The sequence below is a fragment of the Rana temporaria genome, chromosome 9, assembly GCF_905171775.1.
Source record: "Rana temporaria chromosome 9, aRanTem1.1, whole genome shotgun sequence".
Classification (NCBI taxonomy): Eukaryota; Metazoa; Chordata; class Amphibia; order Anura; family Ranidae; genus Rana; species Rana temporaria.
The window spans coordinates 94,857,289-94,874,363 of record NC_053497.1 but is presented as its reverse complement, the minus strand read 5'-3'; the positions used below and the strand labels follow the sequence as shown (position 1 = coordinate 94,874,363).

Sequence of the window (17,075 nt, the reverse complement as noted above, 5' to 3'; positions counted from 1 at the left end):
ACCGAAGCCACCATCACCCCCTGCCTCCAATCACCCCCTGCCTCCAATCTCCATGCGTAGTTCCAAGCTGAACCGATCTCGGCTATTTTTACTGGCACATTCCCGCAACCACGGACATTTACAAACGGGGGAAAAAGTGTCAGTTTTTACAAACTGTCCTTAAAAATACAGACGGTTGACAACACTCGTGGACGTGCGTGCCCACCGCGAGCGCGACCGCGGGTCACGCGGACTCGATCGCCGCGGGGATACCCGCAATCATTTCACGGTAAGGAAGAACAGGGAGATGCTGATATAAACAAGCATCTCCCCGCTCTGCCTGGTGACAATGACAGTGATCACCGCTTCCTGTAATCGGAAGCGGTGATCACTGTCTTGTCATGTGTAGACCATCCCCCCTACAGTAAGAATCACTCACTAGGGCACACTTAACCCCTACAGCGCCACCTAGTGGTTAACCTCTTCACTACCAGTATCATTTTTATAGCACTGATCACTTTTAAAATGACAATGGTCCCAAAAATGTGTCAAAAATGTTCGTTGTGTCCGCCATAATGTCGCAGTCACGATTAAAAATCGCTGATCACCGCTGAAAACGTCGCTGACACCCGCAATCTCATAGGGACCAATGTATGTCCCTTTTTCATCCGCAAGCGGATGGATGAAAAAGCGGACATACGGTCCGCAGGTGTGAAAGGGGCCTTACTCTGATACTCAGAAGTCACCTGATTAGTAAAAAGTCCACCTGTGTGTAATTTAATCTTAGTGTAAATACAACTGTTCTGTGAAGTCTTCAAAAGGTTGAATTCTTGTATTTTAACATAAACTTGACAGTGCATAAATAGCAAACCCTATAACAAAAAGTATAAGGACCCCTGAAGAATTTTCAGACACATCCAGTCACACTCTGAACAGCCTGGACTACAAATCACTGACAGAAATCAGAGGTGAAACAAATATGTCAAATATGTATGTAATATGGTAAAATGTTGATAGAACACCTACAATACACTGAGATCAGCCCTGTCACCAGGGCACCTTGCAAGACACTTTGGGGTAGATTATCTCAGATACACTACGCCGCCGTAAGTTTGAGCAGCAGGTTGTGTATTCACATAGAACTTGCGCTGAAACTTACGGCGGCGTAGTGTAACTGGGCCAGCGTAAGCCCGCCTAATTCAAAATAGGCTAGTTGGGGGCGTGTCCTATGTAAAATAGTAGTGACCCCACATTTTTGACGTTTTTAACGAACGGCGCATGCGCCGTCCGTGGACGTATCCCAGTGCGCATGCTCCAAATGACGTCAGCAAATCGTCATTGCTTTTGACGTGAACGTAAATTACGTCCAGCCCTATTCGCGAACGACTTACGAAAACAACGTAAAAAATTCAAAATTCGACGCGGGAACGACGTCCATACTTAACATTGCGTATGCCTCATAGAAGCAGGAGCAATGTTACGCCTGAAAAGCCTTACGCAAACGACGTAAAAAAATTCCGCCGGGCGCACGTACGTTTGTGAATCGGCGTATCTAGGTCATTTGCATATTCTACGCCGAAAACTACGGAAGCGCCACCTAGCGGCCAGCGTAAATATGCACCCCAAGATACGACGGCGTAAGAGACTTACACCAGTCGGATCTTAGCCTAATTTCGGCGTATCTTGCTTTCTGAATACAGAAAGAAGATATGCCGGCGCAGCTTTGAATTTACGCGGCGTATCTATAGATACGCCGGCGTAAATTCTTGCTGAATCCGGCCCTTTGTTCTTACACATCTTTAATTTAGGCGCTCAGTGTTAATGCATTCTGAGCTTTGATTATTTCATGTTTTGTACGAGAAAAAAAAAAAAGAAAATGTTTCAGGACTTTAATACGTTTTGCTGCCATCTGCAGCCTCTTACAAATATTGCAGTCACAAATGTTTAACAAGGTTATAATAGCCAGAATAGGGTCACCTTTCATGATAAAATCCTATCCTACCACAGAAAGCTCCCAAAGAACCAAGACAATGTTCTGGGCCTAGATTATAGTGGCACCAGTAGTGGTTTCTTTTTTGCAATGTCAAATAGCATAAATAAACAATAGTATAGTATGTAACAAGATTGGAAGGTGTCTTGTAAAAACTTTGGGCCAGATTCTCAAAGGAGATACGACGGCGTATCTCCAGATATGCCGTCGTATCTCTGAGTCTGAGCCGTCGTATCTATGCGCCTGATTCATAGAATCAGTTACGCATAGATTTGTATTAGATCCGACCTTCGTAAGTCTCTTACGCCATCGGATCTTAACTGCATATTTACGCTGGCCGCTAGGGGCGTGTACGCTGATTTACTTCTAGAAATATGTAAATCAGCTAGATACGCGAATTCACGAACGTACGCCCGGCCGACGCAGTACAGATACGCCGTTTACGTTAGGCTTTTCCCGGCGTAAAGTTACCCCTGCTATATGAGGCGTACATGCGGCGTACCAATGTTAAGTATGGACGTCGTTCCCGCGTCGAATTTTGAATATTTTACGTTGTTTGCGTAAGTCATCCATGAATGGGGCTGGACGTAATTTACGTTCACGTCAAAACCAATACGTCCTTGCGGCGTACTTTGGAGCAATGCACATTGGGATATTCCACGGACGGCGCATGGGGGGCGTGTTTTACATAAAACACGCCCCCCTGTTCCACATTTGAATTAGACGGGCTTATGCCGGCCTATTTACGCTACGCCGCCGCAACTTACGGAGCAAGTGCTTTGAGAATACTCCACTTGCCCATCTAAGTTGCGGAGGCGTAACGTAAATCGGATACGTTACGCCCGCTCAAAGATGCGCCGATCTAAGTGAATCTGGGCCTTTATCTGTGCGGACCAACTGCTCCTAGGACACCTCTCCATGACCTTATAAGGAGAGACTCCCGAGCTCCTCCGCTGGATCCACACCCCTCCCCCAGATCGGGTGTTTCTCCAGCACACAGTCTAGCACTCCATCCTTCAGATCACCCAGCAGGTTGACTGTGAGTATATGTAGGAGGCCTGCCCCCTGCTAATCCTAGTTGGGGATTGGTCAGGGCTCCTCACATGTACTCCATGCCACTCCAACTCTTAGCCCTGCCCCTCTTCCAGAACATTCTCACTGGAAGCAGGGGAGGCGCCCAAAAGCTGAAGTACATGTCAGTCACACCGACTGCTACACTAACCACTCCCTGCCCCAGATCAAAAACAAACAGGCCTAGCTTGCAGCATAAGCTAAATAAGTTTAAATTTACCTGCACTGACAGAACCTGCAAACACTACACCTCTAGCACCTACGTATGGTAGAGGGTGCTACACACCTCATACCTAACCTATCCACCTACCCTCTTATACCTGACCTGTCCACTTATCCCCTCATACCTGATTTGTCCACCAACCCCCTCATACCTGACCTATCCAACTACTACTTTATGCCTGACCCATCAATCTACTTCCTCATACATGGCCTTTGCACTGTTCCCCTACCTCCTTATACCTGATCTGCCATCCTAATCCCTCATACTTGACCTATCCACATACTCCCTCATACCTGACCTGTCCAACTACCTGATCTCTCCACCTACCTCCCCATACCTAACTTATGCATCTACCCCATCATACCTGACCTGTTTACCTATCTCCTCATACCTGACCTCTGTGCGTTACTTACTCCTGACCCCTGCATTCTGCATGACACTTACTTTTTACTCCTTCTTACCTCTGTACTCTGTTTCTTACTCCTGATCTCTGTGCTCTGTGCTTTAATTACTCATAACTCCTTCACTTTGTACATTACTTACTCCCGAGTCTCGACCCTTTGCTACACACTCCTGAACCCAGCACATGAATATTCAGACTGTATGGACAAGAGCCCCATTTAAAACTCCACACAGAGAGGCCCTTCTGTTCTTGTTCCTCAAACTTGGCTGCTTAAAAGGAAAAGATATGGGTTGAGCATTTGGGAAAATGAACAGACTGCGCTTGGGACTCCAAATGGAAAATGCAGAGCACATACCTTGCTTCACTATGGGAATAGGATACGTCACTGGGTGACAAGGTACGTGGAAAGCATAGGGCAATTTGTAAAGGGAGAACAAAGAATAGCTTTATAGAGACGTCTATAAAATATTATAGAGATGTCTAATAATATTCACATAGTCACAAAACATACCCCATCACCTGCACTGCTCAGGGTGATGGGGTATGCTTTGTGTAGGGTTGGTATACTTTACCTGGATATTTTTAAATGATTGAAATAAAATGACTTCAAGTGGAACACTGTCCCATATTTATAGTTTATATTGTAGTGTAGACAGTTGTTTTAGGACGGGTACTAACGAGCAAACATGTACGGTGAAACCGGTCCGTCGGACCGTTTTCACCGTACATGCCTGCCAGAGGGCTTCTGTACGATGGTTGTACTAACCATCGTACAGAAGTCCGCGCGTAAACATTACGCGGGGCGTGTCCGCGTCGTCGCCGCGATGATGACGCAGCGATGTGGGCGGGCCTGCCATTTAAAGGCTTCCACGCATGCGTCGAAGTCATTCGACGCATGCGAGGGACGGCGGGCGCTCGGACATGTACGGTAGGTCTGTACTGACGACCGTACATGTCCGAGCGGGCAGGATTCCAGCGGATGGTTTTAAAACACGTCCAGGAATATTTGTCTGCTGGGAAAAGGCCCGGCGGGCAAATGTTTGCTGAAATTCGGCCCGCTCGCGCCTACACACGACCGAACATGTATGCTGAAACTGGCCCGCGGACCAGTTTCAGCATACATGGGTCGTGTGTACGGGGCCTTAGGCTTGATTTTTTAGTATATACTTGTGGTTTGTAGTAGTCATTGTAACGTTATACATTTTTTTCATTTGAGTTGTTTCCAAACTTTAATTAATAGAAACTCTGGACGGAGAGTGGTGGGTTTGTAGGTCCAATTTTATTTTTCATGGTATATTTAAAATTACAAACACAGTGAGGCTGATGAATGAGCAAACATTAAGAAATATTACCAACAAAGCAGACTTTATTATTCAAATACAACAAAGGACCTTTCTGGTCACTGTGGGAAAGGGTTCTTAGCGTTTCTTGTTCTTTTTATCTTCCTTCTTAACAAATCTGACCTAGTTAGTTTCTCTAGTATTCATCTTAGGCCCCGTACACACGACCGAACATGTCTGCTGAAACTGGTCCGCGGACCAGTTTCAGCAGACATGTTCGGTCGTGTGTACGGCCGACCGGACAGGTTTCCAGCGGACATTTGTCCAGCCGACCGTTTTGCAGCAGACAATTGTTTCTTAGCATGCTAAGAAACATGTCCGCTGGAATCCTGTCCGTCGGACATGTTCGGTCGTCTGTACAGACTCACCGTACATGTCCGAGCGGCCGCAATCCCTCGCATGCGTCGAATCACTTCGACGCATGCGTGGAAGCATTGAACTTCCAGGGCCGCGCACGTCACTACGTCATCGTCGCGGCGATGGCGCGGCCTCGTCAGCGCCTATCGTGTACGCGCGGACAGAAATCTCCAGCCGGACATGTCCGCTGAAAACGGTCCGGCGGACCGCTTTCAGCGGACTGTCCGGTCGTCTGTACGAGGCCTAAGTGGACGTATTCAATGCATGTTCTTCTAACTCTCCATTTGTAGAGGCACTTAAGAACAGTGGGGCAGATCCACATAGAAATAGATGGGCGCAGTGTATGTGAGATACGCTACGCCGCTGTAACTTACTTTTGGCCGGTTCGAATCCCCAAAGAATTTGCGGCGGAATTCAAATTGGCGATTAGGGGGCGTGCTTCATTTAAATGAAGCGCGTCCCCACGCTGAATAAACTGCGCATGCTCCGTTTCAAAATTTCCCGCCGTGCATTGCGCTAAATGACGTCACAACAACGTCATTTTTTTAAACTTAGACGTGAATTACGTCCATCCCGATTCACGGACGACTTACGCAAAAAAAAAAAATTTCTAAATAAACGCGGGAACGACGGCCATACTTAACATGGCAGGTCTAACTATACGCGACGAAATACCAGCCCACACACAGCTCCCGGGCCTGTTAGGGGGAGAAATGCCTGATACAATGTATGAACGTACAATGTCATACAATGTATGAACAGCGAACAGTCATTTCCCCAAGTCAGTTCACCCCCCAGTCTACCCCCCTTCAGTTAGAACACACCCAGGGAACATACTTAACCCCTTCCTCGCCCCCTAGTATTAACCCCTTCCCTGCCAGTGGCATTTTTATAGTAATCAATGCATTTTTATAGCACTGATCACTATAAAAATGCCAATGGTCATAAAAATGTGTCAAAAGTGTCCGCCATAAGGTACCGATAAAAATCGCTGATCGCCGCCATTACTAGTAAAAAAAAAAAAATATTAATAAAAATGCCATAAAACTATGCCCTATTTTGTAGACGCTATGGGCCAGATTCACAGTGAGAGTATGCCGGCGTATCTACTGATACACCGGCGTACTTTCAAATTTGCCGCGTCGTATCTTTAGTTTGACTCCTACGCCTTCGGATCGTAGGTGCAATACTTCGGCGCCCGCTGAGTGGAGTTTGCATCGTTTTCTGCATCGGGTATGCTAATTAGCTTTTTCCGTCGATCCACGAAGGTACGCGCGGCTGTCACATTCTCTTACGTCGTCGCTAGTAGGCTTTTCCCGGCGTATAGTTAAAGCTGCTATTTTGTGGCATATAGATAGACTTGCCATGTTAAAGTATGGCCGTCGTTCCCGCGTCGAATTTTGAATTTTTTTTTGCGTAAGTCGTCCGTGAATAGGAAAGGACGTAACTCACGTCTACGTTCAAAAAATGACGTCGGTGTGAAGTCATTTCGCGCAAAGCACGGCGGGAAATTTTGAAACGGAGCATGCGCATTTCAATCGGCGGGGGGACGCGCTTCATTTAAATGAATCACGCCCCCTACCCGCCCAATTTGAAATAAGCGCCGAGAAATACACTACGCCGCCGTAACTTACGGCGCAAAATCTTCCTGGATTCTAAATTCCGCCAGGTAAGATACGGCGGCGTAGCGTATCTCTGATACGCTGCGCCAGGGCAATTCTTTGTGAATCTGGCCCTATAACTTTATGCTTATTGCAGGTTTTTTTACGAACAAATATGTAGAAGAATACATATCGGCCTAAACTGAGGAAAACATTTTTTTTAATGTATTTTTGGGGATATTTATTACAGCAAAAAGTGTCGCTCTATTTTTGTTTATAGCGCAAAAAATAAAAACCGCAGAGGTGATCAAATACCACCAAAAGAAAGCTCTATTTGTGGGAAAAAAAGGATGCCAATTTGGTTTGAAAGCTACGTCGCACGACTGCGCAAATGTCAGTTAAAGCGACGCATTTCCCGAATCGCAAAAAGGGGCCCAGTCATTGAGCAGCAATATGGTCCGAGGCTGAAGTGGTTAAGGAGCAAGATCCATTTTTTTGGGGGGGGGGGGGGTTAACAAACGCTTTAAGCACATGTCTATCTAAAAATAACAAAAAATGCAAGTGCTGCAAGTACTGGAAAACAGATCCTGCCAGAAATCTAGTGAACTCCCAACTTACCGTTTGAGCCAAGACCTATGGCTCTGCTGTGCTGAAATCTTGAGCAGTGTTATCAGCCCTGAGTAAGTTCTTCTCAGCTAAACTACAGCACACCTCTCATGTATATAAGCAGTATAAGCTTGTATTATAAGCAGTAAATAATTATATCTCAAGTGCACAAATCTTGAACTGCATTCATAAAGATGCATGAGTATTTCATTTCCAAAGGGTCAAAAATAAGGAGACAGAGGATCGCTATTGATGGCATTGATTCATGACTTTTTTCTTAAGTCATAATTCATAGTCAAATGCCTAGGGAGGGGAATTTATCTAATCTGCCACGTTTGTGTACTAGAAATTGAAGCATTTTAACATTAATGTTTAGTGCCCTTACTTTCTTGTTTTATAATCCTGCTGAAGTTACAGTTCTACCATTCTTGTTGTAAGCCGTTTAATCAAGCTGACGCTTATGTGTGTTTCGTTCAAATCAGAAATTATGCTGGATATCACCGCACTGCAAATTAGAACTCATTTACCTTCTGGAATACGAGACAGCTTCTTAAGGCATCAGTAGAACAATTAATTAAACTTAGAGGAACACAAATCTGCTATGACCTTATATTCTGAATGTCACAATAATAATACTGCACAAGTCCTCAGATTTTAGTTTAGCACAAAATAAGAAATATACAAGTCACATCATAATTGTAAAGCAGAATTCTTATCTATCAAACTTTTTTTATACTGTTTGGCATATCTATAAGTCCCTTGACTGTATCACAAGGTTCCTATACACTGACATTTTTCAATATTTAAAATAACTTTTACAAAGATGGTTTCGGTAAAAGTTTCAAAAAACAGTCATGGTACATTTGTGTAAGTACATTAACATATCAAAACAGACTAATTGCAGTAAATCTCCCGGCAAAAAATACTAATTTAATTAAAATATGCATCCAATTACACAAAAAAAGAAAACAAAAAAAAATTGAATAAATACAGCTAATAAAAGAGACCAATGTGTGTTTACTGTATATTAAAGTGGAATTAATGCCAAAACTTTTTTTTTGGATAGAGTAAGGGAGGGTTATAACCCCAACAGGGCGTTTTTGCCATCTGTATCTAACTGGGGAGATTTCCTTTCACTTCCTATCCCATAATCAAAACAAAGCAAGAGGAAATCCCTCCAAAGTGAGCAGATCTCTGCTTATCACTAGGGTCACATGAACTAGTGTCCCCATTGGAGACACTTGTGGCTAAGGCTGGCCATAGATGTTTTTTTTTTGATGAGCCAAATTAAAGATTTCTCCATCCACACAAGTAAGGTGGATAGAGGAATTCCCCCCTCCCAGGACAATGTATTCTGACAGCGGGACTCTCCACTGTCAGAATACACTGATCAGGAGCTGCGGCAGCCGCTAATTGCCAAAAGTTTTCCAACAGTATAGATACCCTGATATGTATCTTATCCTTGCAAGACACCAACATTCAATTCTAAGGCCCCATACACACGATAGAATCCATCCGCTGAAAAATCCCAGCGAATGGGTTTCAGCGGATAGATCCTATGGTGTGTACACTCCAGCGGATCTGTTTCCGTGGATATTTATCCCCTGGGATGCATTTCCAGCAGATAAATATTTGATGACATGCTATCAAATCTATCCGCTGGAATCCATCCCAACGGATGGATCCGCTGGTCTGTACAGACTCACCGGATCCATCCGTCCGAAGGGATCCCCCGCATGCGTCGTAATGATTCAACGCATGCGTGGAATTCCTTATATGACAGCGTCGCGCACGTCGCCGCGTCATAATCGCGGCGACGGCGCGACACGTCATCGCCAGAGGATTTCGGCGCGGATTTCGATTCGATGGTGAGTACACTCCATCGCATGGAAATCCGCGGAAATCCTCGAGAGGATTTATCCGTTGAAACGGTCCGCTGGACCGTATCCGCGGATAAATCCTCCCGTGTGTATGGGGCCTTAGTGAATAATGTACAAGGATCCTGTAGACTAGCAACTATGAAACCACCTTTATTTTGTATTAAATATACAGAACAATGGGAATATGAATTTTCCTGACCCTCAAATTTGGTTTCCGAAGGTTATCAATTGCAATTGGCCAAAGACATTGGAACAACTTGCGCTAAATATTTAATTTTTACATGAAAATATCTACTTGCATGTGACACATATTTCCGTTTCAATATTTTATGGTATGTTTGCAGAGTATTCTGTTTAATGTAGCGCTTACCTTTAGCCTAGGTTCACACTGAATGAGGGTTTAAAATCGTCTTCAGCTGAACTAGCACAATTTAAAACTGGCATTTCAGTGTGAGTTCGGGGGCAATTCGACAGACATCTGTGTGAAAACTACTTTTGGAAATTGGTGCGGTGCTGCAAAGTCAAAGTCACACTGATTCGGCCGGTGCCATTGCCGGCAATAGACATGTCAAATCAGCCCGATGTGAACGGGGGCAAAATGTCCATCTTGTGATATTTTTTTTATTTCACATACTGTGATGAATTCAGGTGCTGGTAGAATATCATAATGATATTTAGTAGAGTCTGAGGACACGTCCACTATGCAGTATACTGTATATACCCACATGACATTGGTAACGAGCTGTTGATCAGCAGTTGATCATCTGCTAATGAACCATGTGAAAGCCATACTTGTGCAGATTATTCTGTATATAAATGCTCCCTCTAGTGGTTATTAGTAGTGCTGCACCAGTTAAGAGTTGCTGGTGACTAAATCTTCAAAAAAAGATACAGCGGAACCTTGGATTACGAGCATAATCCGTTCAAGGAGAAAGCTTGTAATCCAAAGCACTCGCACATCAAAGCGAGTTTCCCCATAGAAGTCAATGTAAACAAATATAATTTGTTCCGCATTGACTTCTATTGTATGCAATACTGAATGTGGCCAGAGGTTGGGGGGCACTGGAGAGCCTCGGAAATACTCAGGGACAGCTCGGAAACCCTTGGAGAGGCTCGGAAACCCTTGGGAATGGAATATTTCTGAGTGTTTACGAGTATTTCCGAACGGCTTTAAACCATTCCAAATGTCACAGGCATACCCACACCTTTGGCCGAATGTGGTACTGCACACCCCATTGGCCTGAACCCTGCTCATTTTGCGAGACAACACTCGCAAACGAGTCAGGATTAAAAAAAAAAAAAAGTTGCTCGTCTTTCAAAATGCTTGTTAACTGCGTTACTCGTTAACCAATGTTCCACTGTATTGGAAATCCATCGATAAGTAAGAAACACTTTTCACTCTTCACAGGATAAAATCTCACCTGGAAATTCCACTCTTTTTGATGAATAATAGCTTTACAATTCACAGTATGAGAAGATTTGTCACTATATGCTTCGTATTGATACAGCTAAGCACAAGTCATACACAAAGAAATATTACATTTTACTCTGCACAGAAGTTTACTGTTTTCCTTTAAATCCTCTATGTCAGTTCCCAGCATATTGCAGATCTTCTGGATGATTTCTGCTTTGTAGTTACAGGACATCAAACAAATTGGTTCTTCCCACACAGTATGACCATACAAGAAGCATTGTAATTTATTACAGAATGGTGTAATATGACAGTGAAAAAGTCTTACCCTTAAGCGTCTTTCGAAAGAGGAGATATTGCCTTTGTTCTGCTCTTTGCGTTGTCGCCACTCAATAAGACTTGGGCTGTGTTCCCCAGGTAGTGAGATATTACATTTACCCAATGTTGGACTGACCACCCCAGCTAATATGTGGGGTTCTGCATTCAGACTGATTTCCATTCCACTGGCAAAGGTCACCCGCAGAGAGCCATCAGGATTAACACGATAGGTGTTAACTGTGTTTTCTGCCAATAAATCAGAGGTTACCATCAGCTATTGAGCATATACCATTCATTTTTCTATTTGGAAAGTTTTCTTATGCTGCCACAAGATACATCATGTTATATCGTTTCATTGTCCAGTTTTGCCAGGAAGCATACATGGTTTTATTCAGGTTTTTATAGACAATTAACACCAGCACATTAACAGTGGTGTACTTTACCAGTCTGCATGGATACATTTCTATCATGGAATAAACAGCAAAATATTTTACCAGTTAGCATTAAAAATTGGTCCTTGGTTTCTAGTCTGGGGTGACATTAAAGTGGATGTAAACCTGTCTAAATAAAAAGTCCTTTCCTCTCTCCTTGCTTTGAGTGACATGTTATTTACATATCTAGCTTGGACATGTTTATCATATGTTATGTTATGTTTATCATAATATGAGGTGATCTACAGTTCATTGTATATTACCAGGATGTGTTATGTGGGGGAGGGGTGGATTTCTCACTTTTTATACTGTGGATCACCTCATATTATGATAAACATAACATAACATGTCTGCTATACTGGATAGGATTGTGGTACTTTGGACTGTATGTGTCAAATTTTGATCAATAAACTTGCTTTTTTTTGGAAAAAAACAACATAACATATGATAAACATGTCCAAGCTAGATATGTAAAAAACCTGTCACTTAAAGAAAGGAGAGAGGAAAGGACTTTTTATTTAGACAGGTTTTTATCTGGAAGTCTGTTAATTTTCACTGAACAATAAAAGAGGATTGCTCAGAGCTTGATTAACTCTGTGTGGCAAGACTGGGCACAGATGATAGGAAATCTTATACTCTACATTGTGACATCAAAAAAAATAAAACTTTTTTTGGGGTTTACATCCACTTTAATAACAATGGGCAACCAGGATATATGCCCTGCAGGATGCCTTGGGTCCAACACTGCATGCCACTTTTGTTTTCACGGCAGCTTGCAGAACAGATCTCAGATATTGCAGAGCCAAGGAAGCTTCCTCTTCAGCTGTGATGTGTCACAATGGAGGAGAAGCCGAGAGGAAGGACATTCCTGGTTAGTTGCCATGTTGTATCTGATGTCTGTGTGTGGTGTGGGGGGGGGGGGGGGTTGGTGAGGGTGATGTGCTGTTGTGTCTTGTGGGGAGCAAATTGTATTAGAGAGGTGATTCCCCTGTAGAAGGGGAGGGAGGTCCAGTAGAGAGGAGGTATTTGCTGGGGATCTGGTCTGGAGGAGATTTTTGCAGGTGGGGTAATTCTGCTGGGAGGAAGGCGTCTTGTGGGCGTCTTATAATTTTTTTTTATTTGCAAATGCTTTGCCTTTTATATCTATTTTACACTGAATGGGTTGGTGAGGGTTTACATACACTTTAAGTATCACTTCTAATTACTAGACAACTCAGTAGTGCCCTTGTGAATGAAAACAAGAAAGTCTAATACGCTATATTCCAATGATGTCTGTACCTCAATGCTCAGCTTTGCTGAAGATTAACAAATGACATCCCTACCCTGCATGTCATTGTATGTACAAGTGAGAACATGACAGTTACATTGTGGACAATTAAATCTTATGTGTTTATACTTAACAAAGAGCATGAAAGGATTATATTCTTCAGTGCTGTAATACTCACTGACATATTTACATATTAAAACATTGTGTGTTAATGAGGATGGATAAAAAAGGTTTGCAGTTTTCTCACTTCTGTTTGCAGGCTCTAATTGTTATAAGAACTATGAGATCCAAATGTCAGCATGAATGAACACACAAAAACAGCATGTTATAATATTTCTCATATTATATTTGTAACAAAGGTGAACATAGGCTGCAAAGCATGCACAGTAAAGGAAATGCTGTCGTTTACCATCACAGATATTCCCTAATATGTTAAAGCCTTACAAGCCCTTTACTGCGTGCATGCTAAGCATTGTATGACACAATTATCACAATGTACCGTGTGTGTGTGTGAATATATATATATATATATATATATATATATATATATATATATATATACAAGGGTACTGAACCAGAGATGCTTTACCTTGTAGCCCAGGTCAGTGTAAACAGCGCTATGTGTTCAGTTGGCATGTGTGTGCTGTAACTTTATACAGGAGTGAGAAATAGGAAGTATCTACTACACTTGCTTTTTGATTTCCTCAGGGACCCCTTCAGTGACAATAAATAATCATTTTTTTTGCTGTAATGAACCCATATAATTAGTAGAGTTATAAACCCTGATATGCCAGTAATCCCTGCAAGAGCTTACAATAGCCTTGCCCATCCTCCTATTATATGTGATTCCAATAAATCAATTTTGTAAATTAGAACTAATGGCCCTGATGTTTTTAGTTCTCATTTAATCTTTACACTTCTCCCAATCTTCATCTGGGGATATGTAATTAATGTAACATATGTAATGCAAAAGGCTGCCATCCTTTAGCAGTTTGTGATCTTTGTTGATGTCATGAGTGCACTGCACTCATCAGTGAAGCACGTCTTTCCTTGTTCTGCAATTACAGTGCAGACTCTGGAAAAATGAAAACAGACAGAGAAACGTTCACATTGGACAGGGCCTATGATGGCAGATCTGAAAGCACAGAGGTAATAGGTTGAAATAGGATACAAATCTTGTTAGTATCTCAGAAATCATTCAAATTACTAATGTGTTATCTTTAATGTCCAATTCCTTGTTTATCTCTATGGACACCTTACAAGATCTGTTTGCCCGAAAAGATAGCTGGTTTAAGTGTAATGTTTGTAGTTCAGCATGTCTCCTATGGCATTTGGTTGTCAAATCTCCACTGGCTTACTTTCATTGCCACGTGCTAAGGCTATTATAAGAGCTTCTCACTCTCTGTCTTGGTATTTACATTTAAAATACATTACATTAAACCTAGTTTTTTATGTGGCAGTGGAAGGCTTGGCATCTAGAATCCGTTGGGGTAGGGGATAATCCTGTTTCCCCAAGTGATATAAACCGTCAGTTTATAATTAATTTTACCAGCATATGCAGCTTAAAGTGGAGTTCCACCCATAAATATAACATTACATCAGTAGTTTTTTTTTACATGCCTTCAAAGTGTTGTTGCTAGGCAGAATAGTTAATCTTCCCACTTCCTGCACCTAGGTGCTCAATGCTTCCTAACCTACACCGCACAGACTCCTGGGAATGTAGTGGGTGTAACTTTCCAGGAGTCTGTGCACTCCCCAGTCTCAAAGAATCATGTGACTTGGACAGCACAGGTGCTGAAACCTGATCTGACACTGCTTGTGCAGCACGTGCATGTGCGAGATTTGCAAGGCTGAAATCCAGGAAGTCATACAGTCTGGCTTCATGATACCCACACTTAAGATGGCCCCAGTCAATTTCTATTTTATAAAGTGTCTAAATGCTGTAACAACCTAACAAAACGGACCTTAGTTTACAGACTAACTTTACTAGAATACATTAAGCTTGTGTATTACAGGGGTATTTATATTTAAAAAGTGAAATTGTGTCCGGAACTCCCCTTTAACTACACATTACTAGTAGAGTGGATTTTTAATAACTGTGATCAGATATCATGTTTGTTGTAAAGACCTACTAAGAGACATAAGAAGCCCAATCTAATAATAATGACTGCATCTAGAAATGATTGTATATCTACTGTATGGACACTGTGAAACTTGTGTTGGCAACCCTGGCAAACAAGTCTAATGCTTCGTACACACGATCCGTTTTCCCACCGAGAAAACCGAGTACCTGCTCGGTTGCTTTTCCCCTTGTACACATGGCCGGTTTTCCCGACCAAATACAAACATGGCAGTTTTCCCGTCTGGAAAACCAATCGTGTGTACGAGGCATTAGAGAGAACTAATTGATATGGTAATGGTTATTTCCAGACAGTCAATACTGTTTCCTTGAGATTAGGCTAATACCAACTGTCTCGTATTGTCCCTGTCATTTATTTCTTAATGATTGTGCATGTATATGGAAAAATCTCTCGTAAAAAATTTTGTGGCTGCCATCTCCTTTGGCAAGACAATGGCTGTCTTTACTTATTGCTTCAGAATGTTGTCTATGTAAATGAAATCCTTAAGCACGTTATAAATTAACAACAGTTAGAATAATGAGAAAGTTAGTGTTAATCACAATCAGTCCAAACACCTTGTATCTAATCTATAAATATCAATGTGAATGACACAGGAAAGGCATATTATGCAGTGACAATACTGGGGCTAGGTAAATAAGCATGGCCTTTGCTAGGAATAGCGATAGCCTTTTTATTTGTTAACATTGACCCGTTTTGTCATATCGCCCACACTACCTTGTTTTAATGCGTAGACAATGCTTGTTGCAGATATATTGGTGGTGGTGATAACATTTTCTTTGTTTGAAGTGTCTAGCTCAACTCGAGTGGATTTTTCCATATCACTGTAAAAACTGCTGACTTCTCCGGTTGGAAAGGTTGCATTTGTCAAATGTCCTTCAGGGTCATACCTTAAAATAGTACAAAAAAAAATAGGCATGAGTTTGGCTTTCTAAAGATGCAAAAGGTTATTTTTTTTTGCACAGGTATACAGAAGATGCATTTTTTTTTAAATAAAGAACACCATACGTCCTTATTTGTATCTATTACATATCATTGTATTCCATCGACATAGCATGCAGCTAATCTTACATTTTTTCCAATGAAATATAGAGTAAGACAGAATATACGTTATTGATTTATGATTTATAAATGTCATAACAGCTTTACCAGAGTACTAAATTGTGTTAATCATTGGTAACTGCCAAAAAATACAATAAATGCTTTTGTTTATGCTGATTGCATGGAACTCTTTAATCCACTGGGGCGGCTGTTGATTTTGTACCAAGCTCAAGAGAATTCCTGCTAAATGAACCGCATCAAAAACAAGAGGTCATTGACTGCTGTGATGAGACAGACCATTTATATGACCTATTTAACTGATAAACTTGAACTAGCAACCTGTATGAGCAGGTGCATTAAAAAAAGATAAAGGGGCAGATCCACAAAAGAATTACGCCGGCGTATCTATTGATACGCCGGCGTAATTAAAAATTTCCCGCGTCGTATCTTTGTTTTGTATCTACAAAACAAGATACGACGTATTTACATAAAATACGCCGCCATCACAGAGATTTGAATGCCGCGCCATTACGCCGCCAAAGATACTTACGGCGCAAATTCTTTGTGGATTTGAAAAAAAAAAGGAAGTTACGACGGCGTAGTGTATCTTAGGCCCCGTACTCACGACCAAACATGTCTGCTGAAACTGGTCGGCAGACCAATTTCAGCAGACATGTTCCGTCGTGTGTACAGCCGCGCGGACAGGATTCCAGCAAACAATTGTCTGACAGACCGTTTCTGAGCAGACAACTGTTTCCCGGACTTGCTTTAAAACAGTCCGCTGGAAACCTGTCCGCCCGGACATGTACGGTCGTCTGTACAGACCTACCGTACATGTCCTGCCGCCCGCCATCCCTCGCATGCGTCGAATGACTTCGACGCATGCGTGGAAGCATTTTCAAGGCAGGCCGCCCACGCCGGCGCGTCATTGTCGCGGCGACACCGCGTCATCGACGCGTCGACACCGCGGACACGCCCCGCGTATTGTTTACGCGCGGTCTTCTGTTCGATGGTGTGTA

The 17,075-nt window shown here is 42.5% G+C and overlaps 1 protein-coding gene across 2 annotated transcripts in view; it reads right to left on the bottom strand.

Annotated features, from left to right (window-relative positions):
- The window catches only part of TENM1 (teneurin transmembrane protein 1), a 493,379-nt gene that overhangs the window by 20,852 nt on the left and 455,452 nt on the right, over positions 1 to 17,075 (bottom strand). For both annotated transcript variants that reach the window (XM_040323926.1, XM_040323927.1), the window contains exons 24-25: positions 15,733 to 15,905; positions 11,190 to 11,425 (exon numbers count right to left, since the gene is read on the bottom strand). In XM_040323926.1, coding sequence (XP_040179860.1) covers positions 11,190 to 11,425; positions 15,733 to 15,905 — 409 coding nt within the window. The remainder of the gene's footprint in view (positions 1 to 11,189; positions 11,426 to 15,732; positions 15,906 to 17,075) is intronic.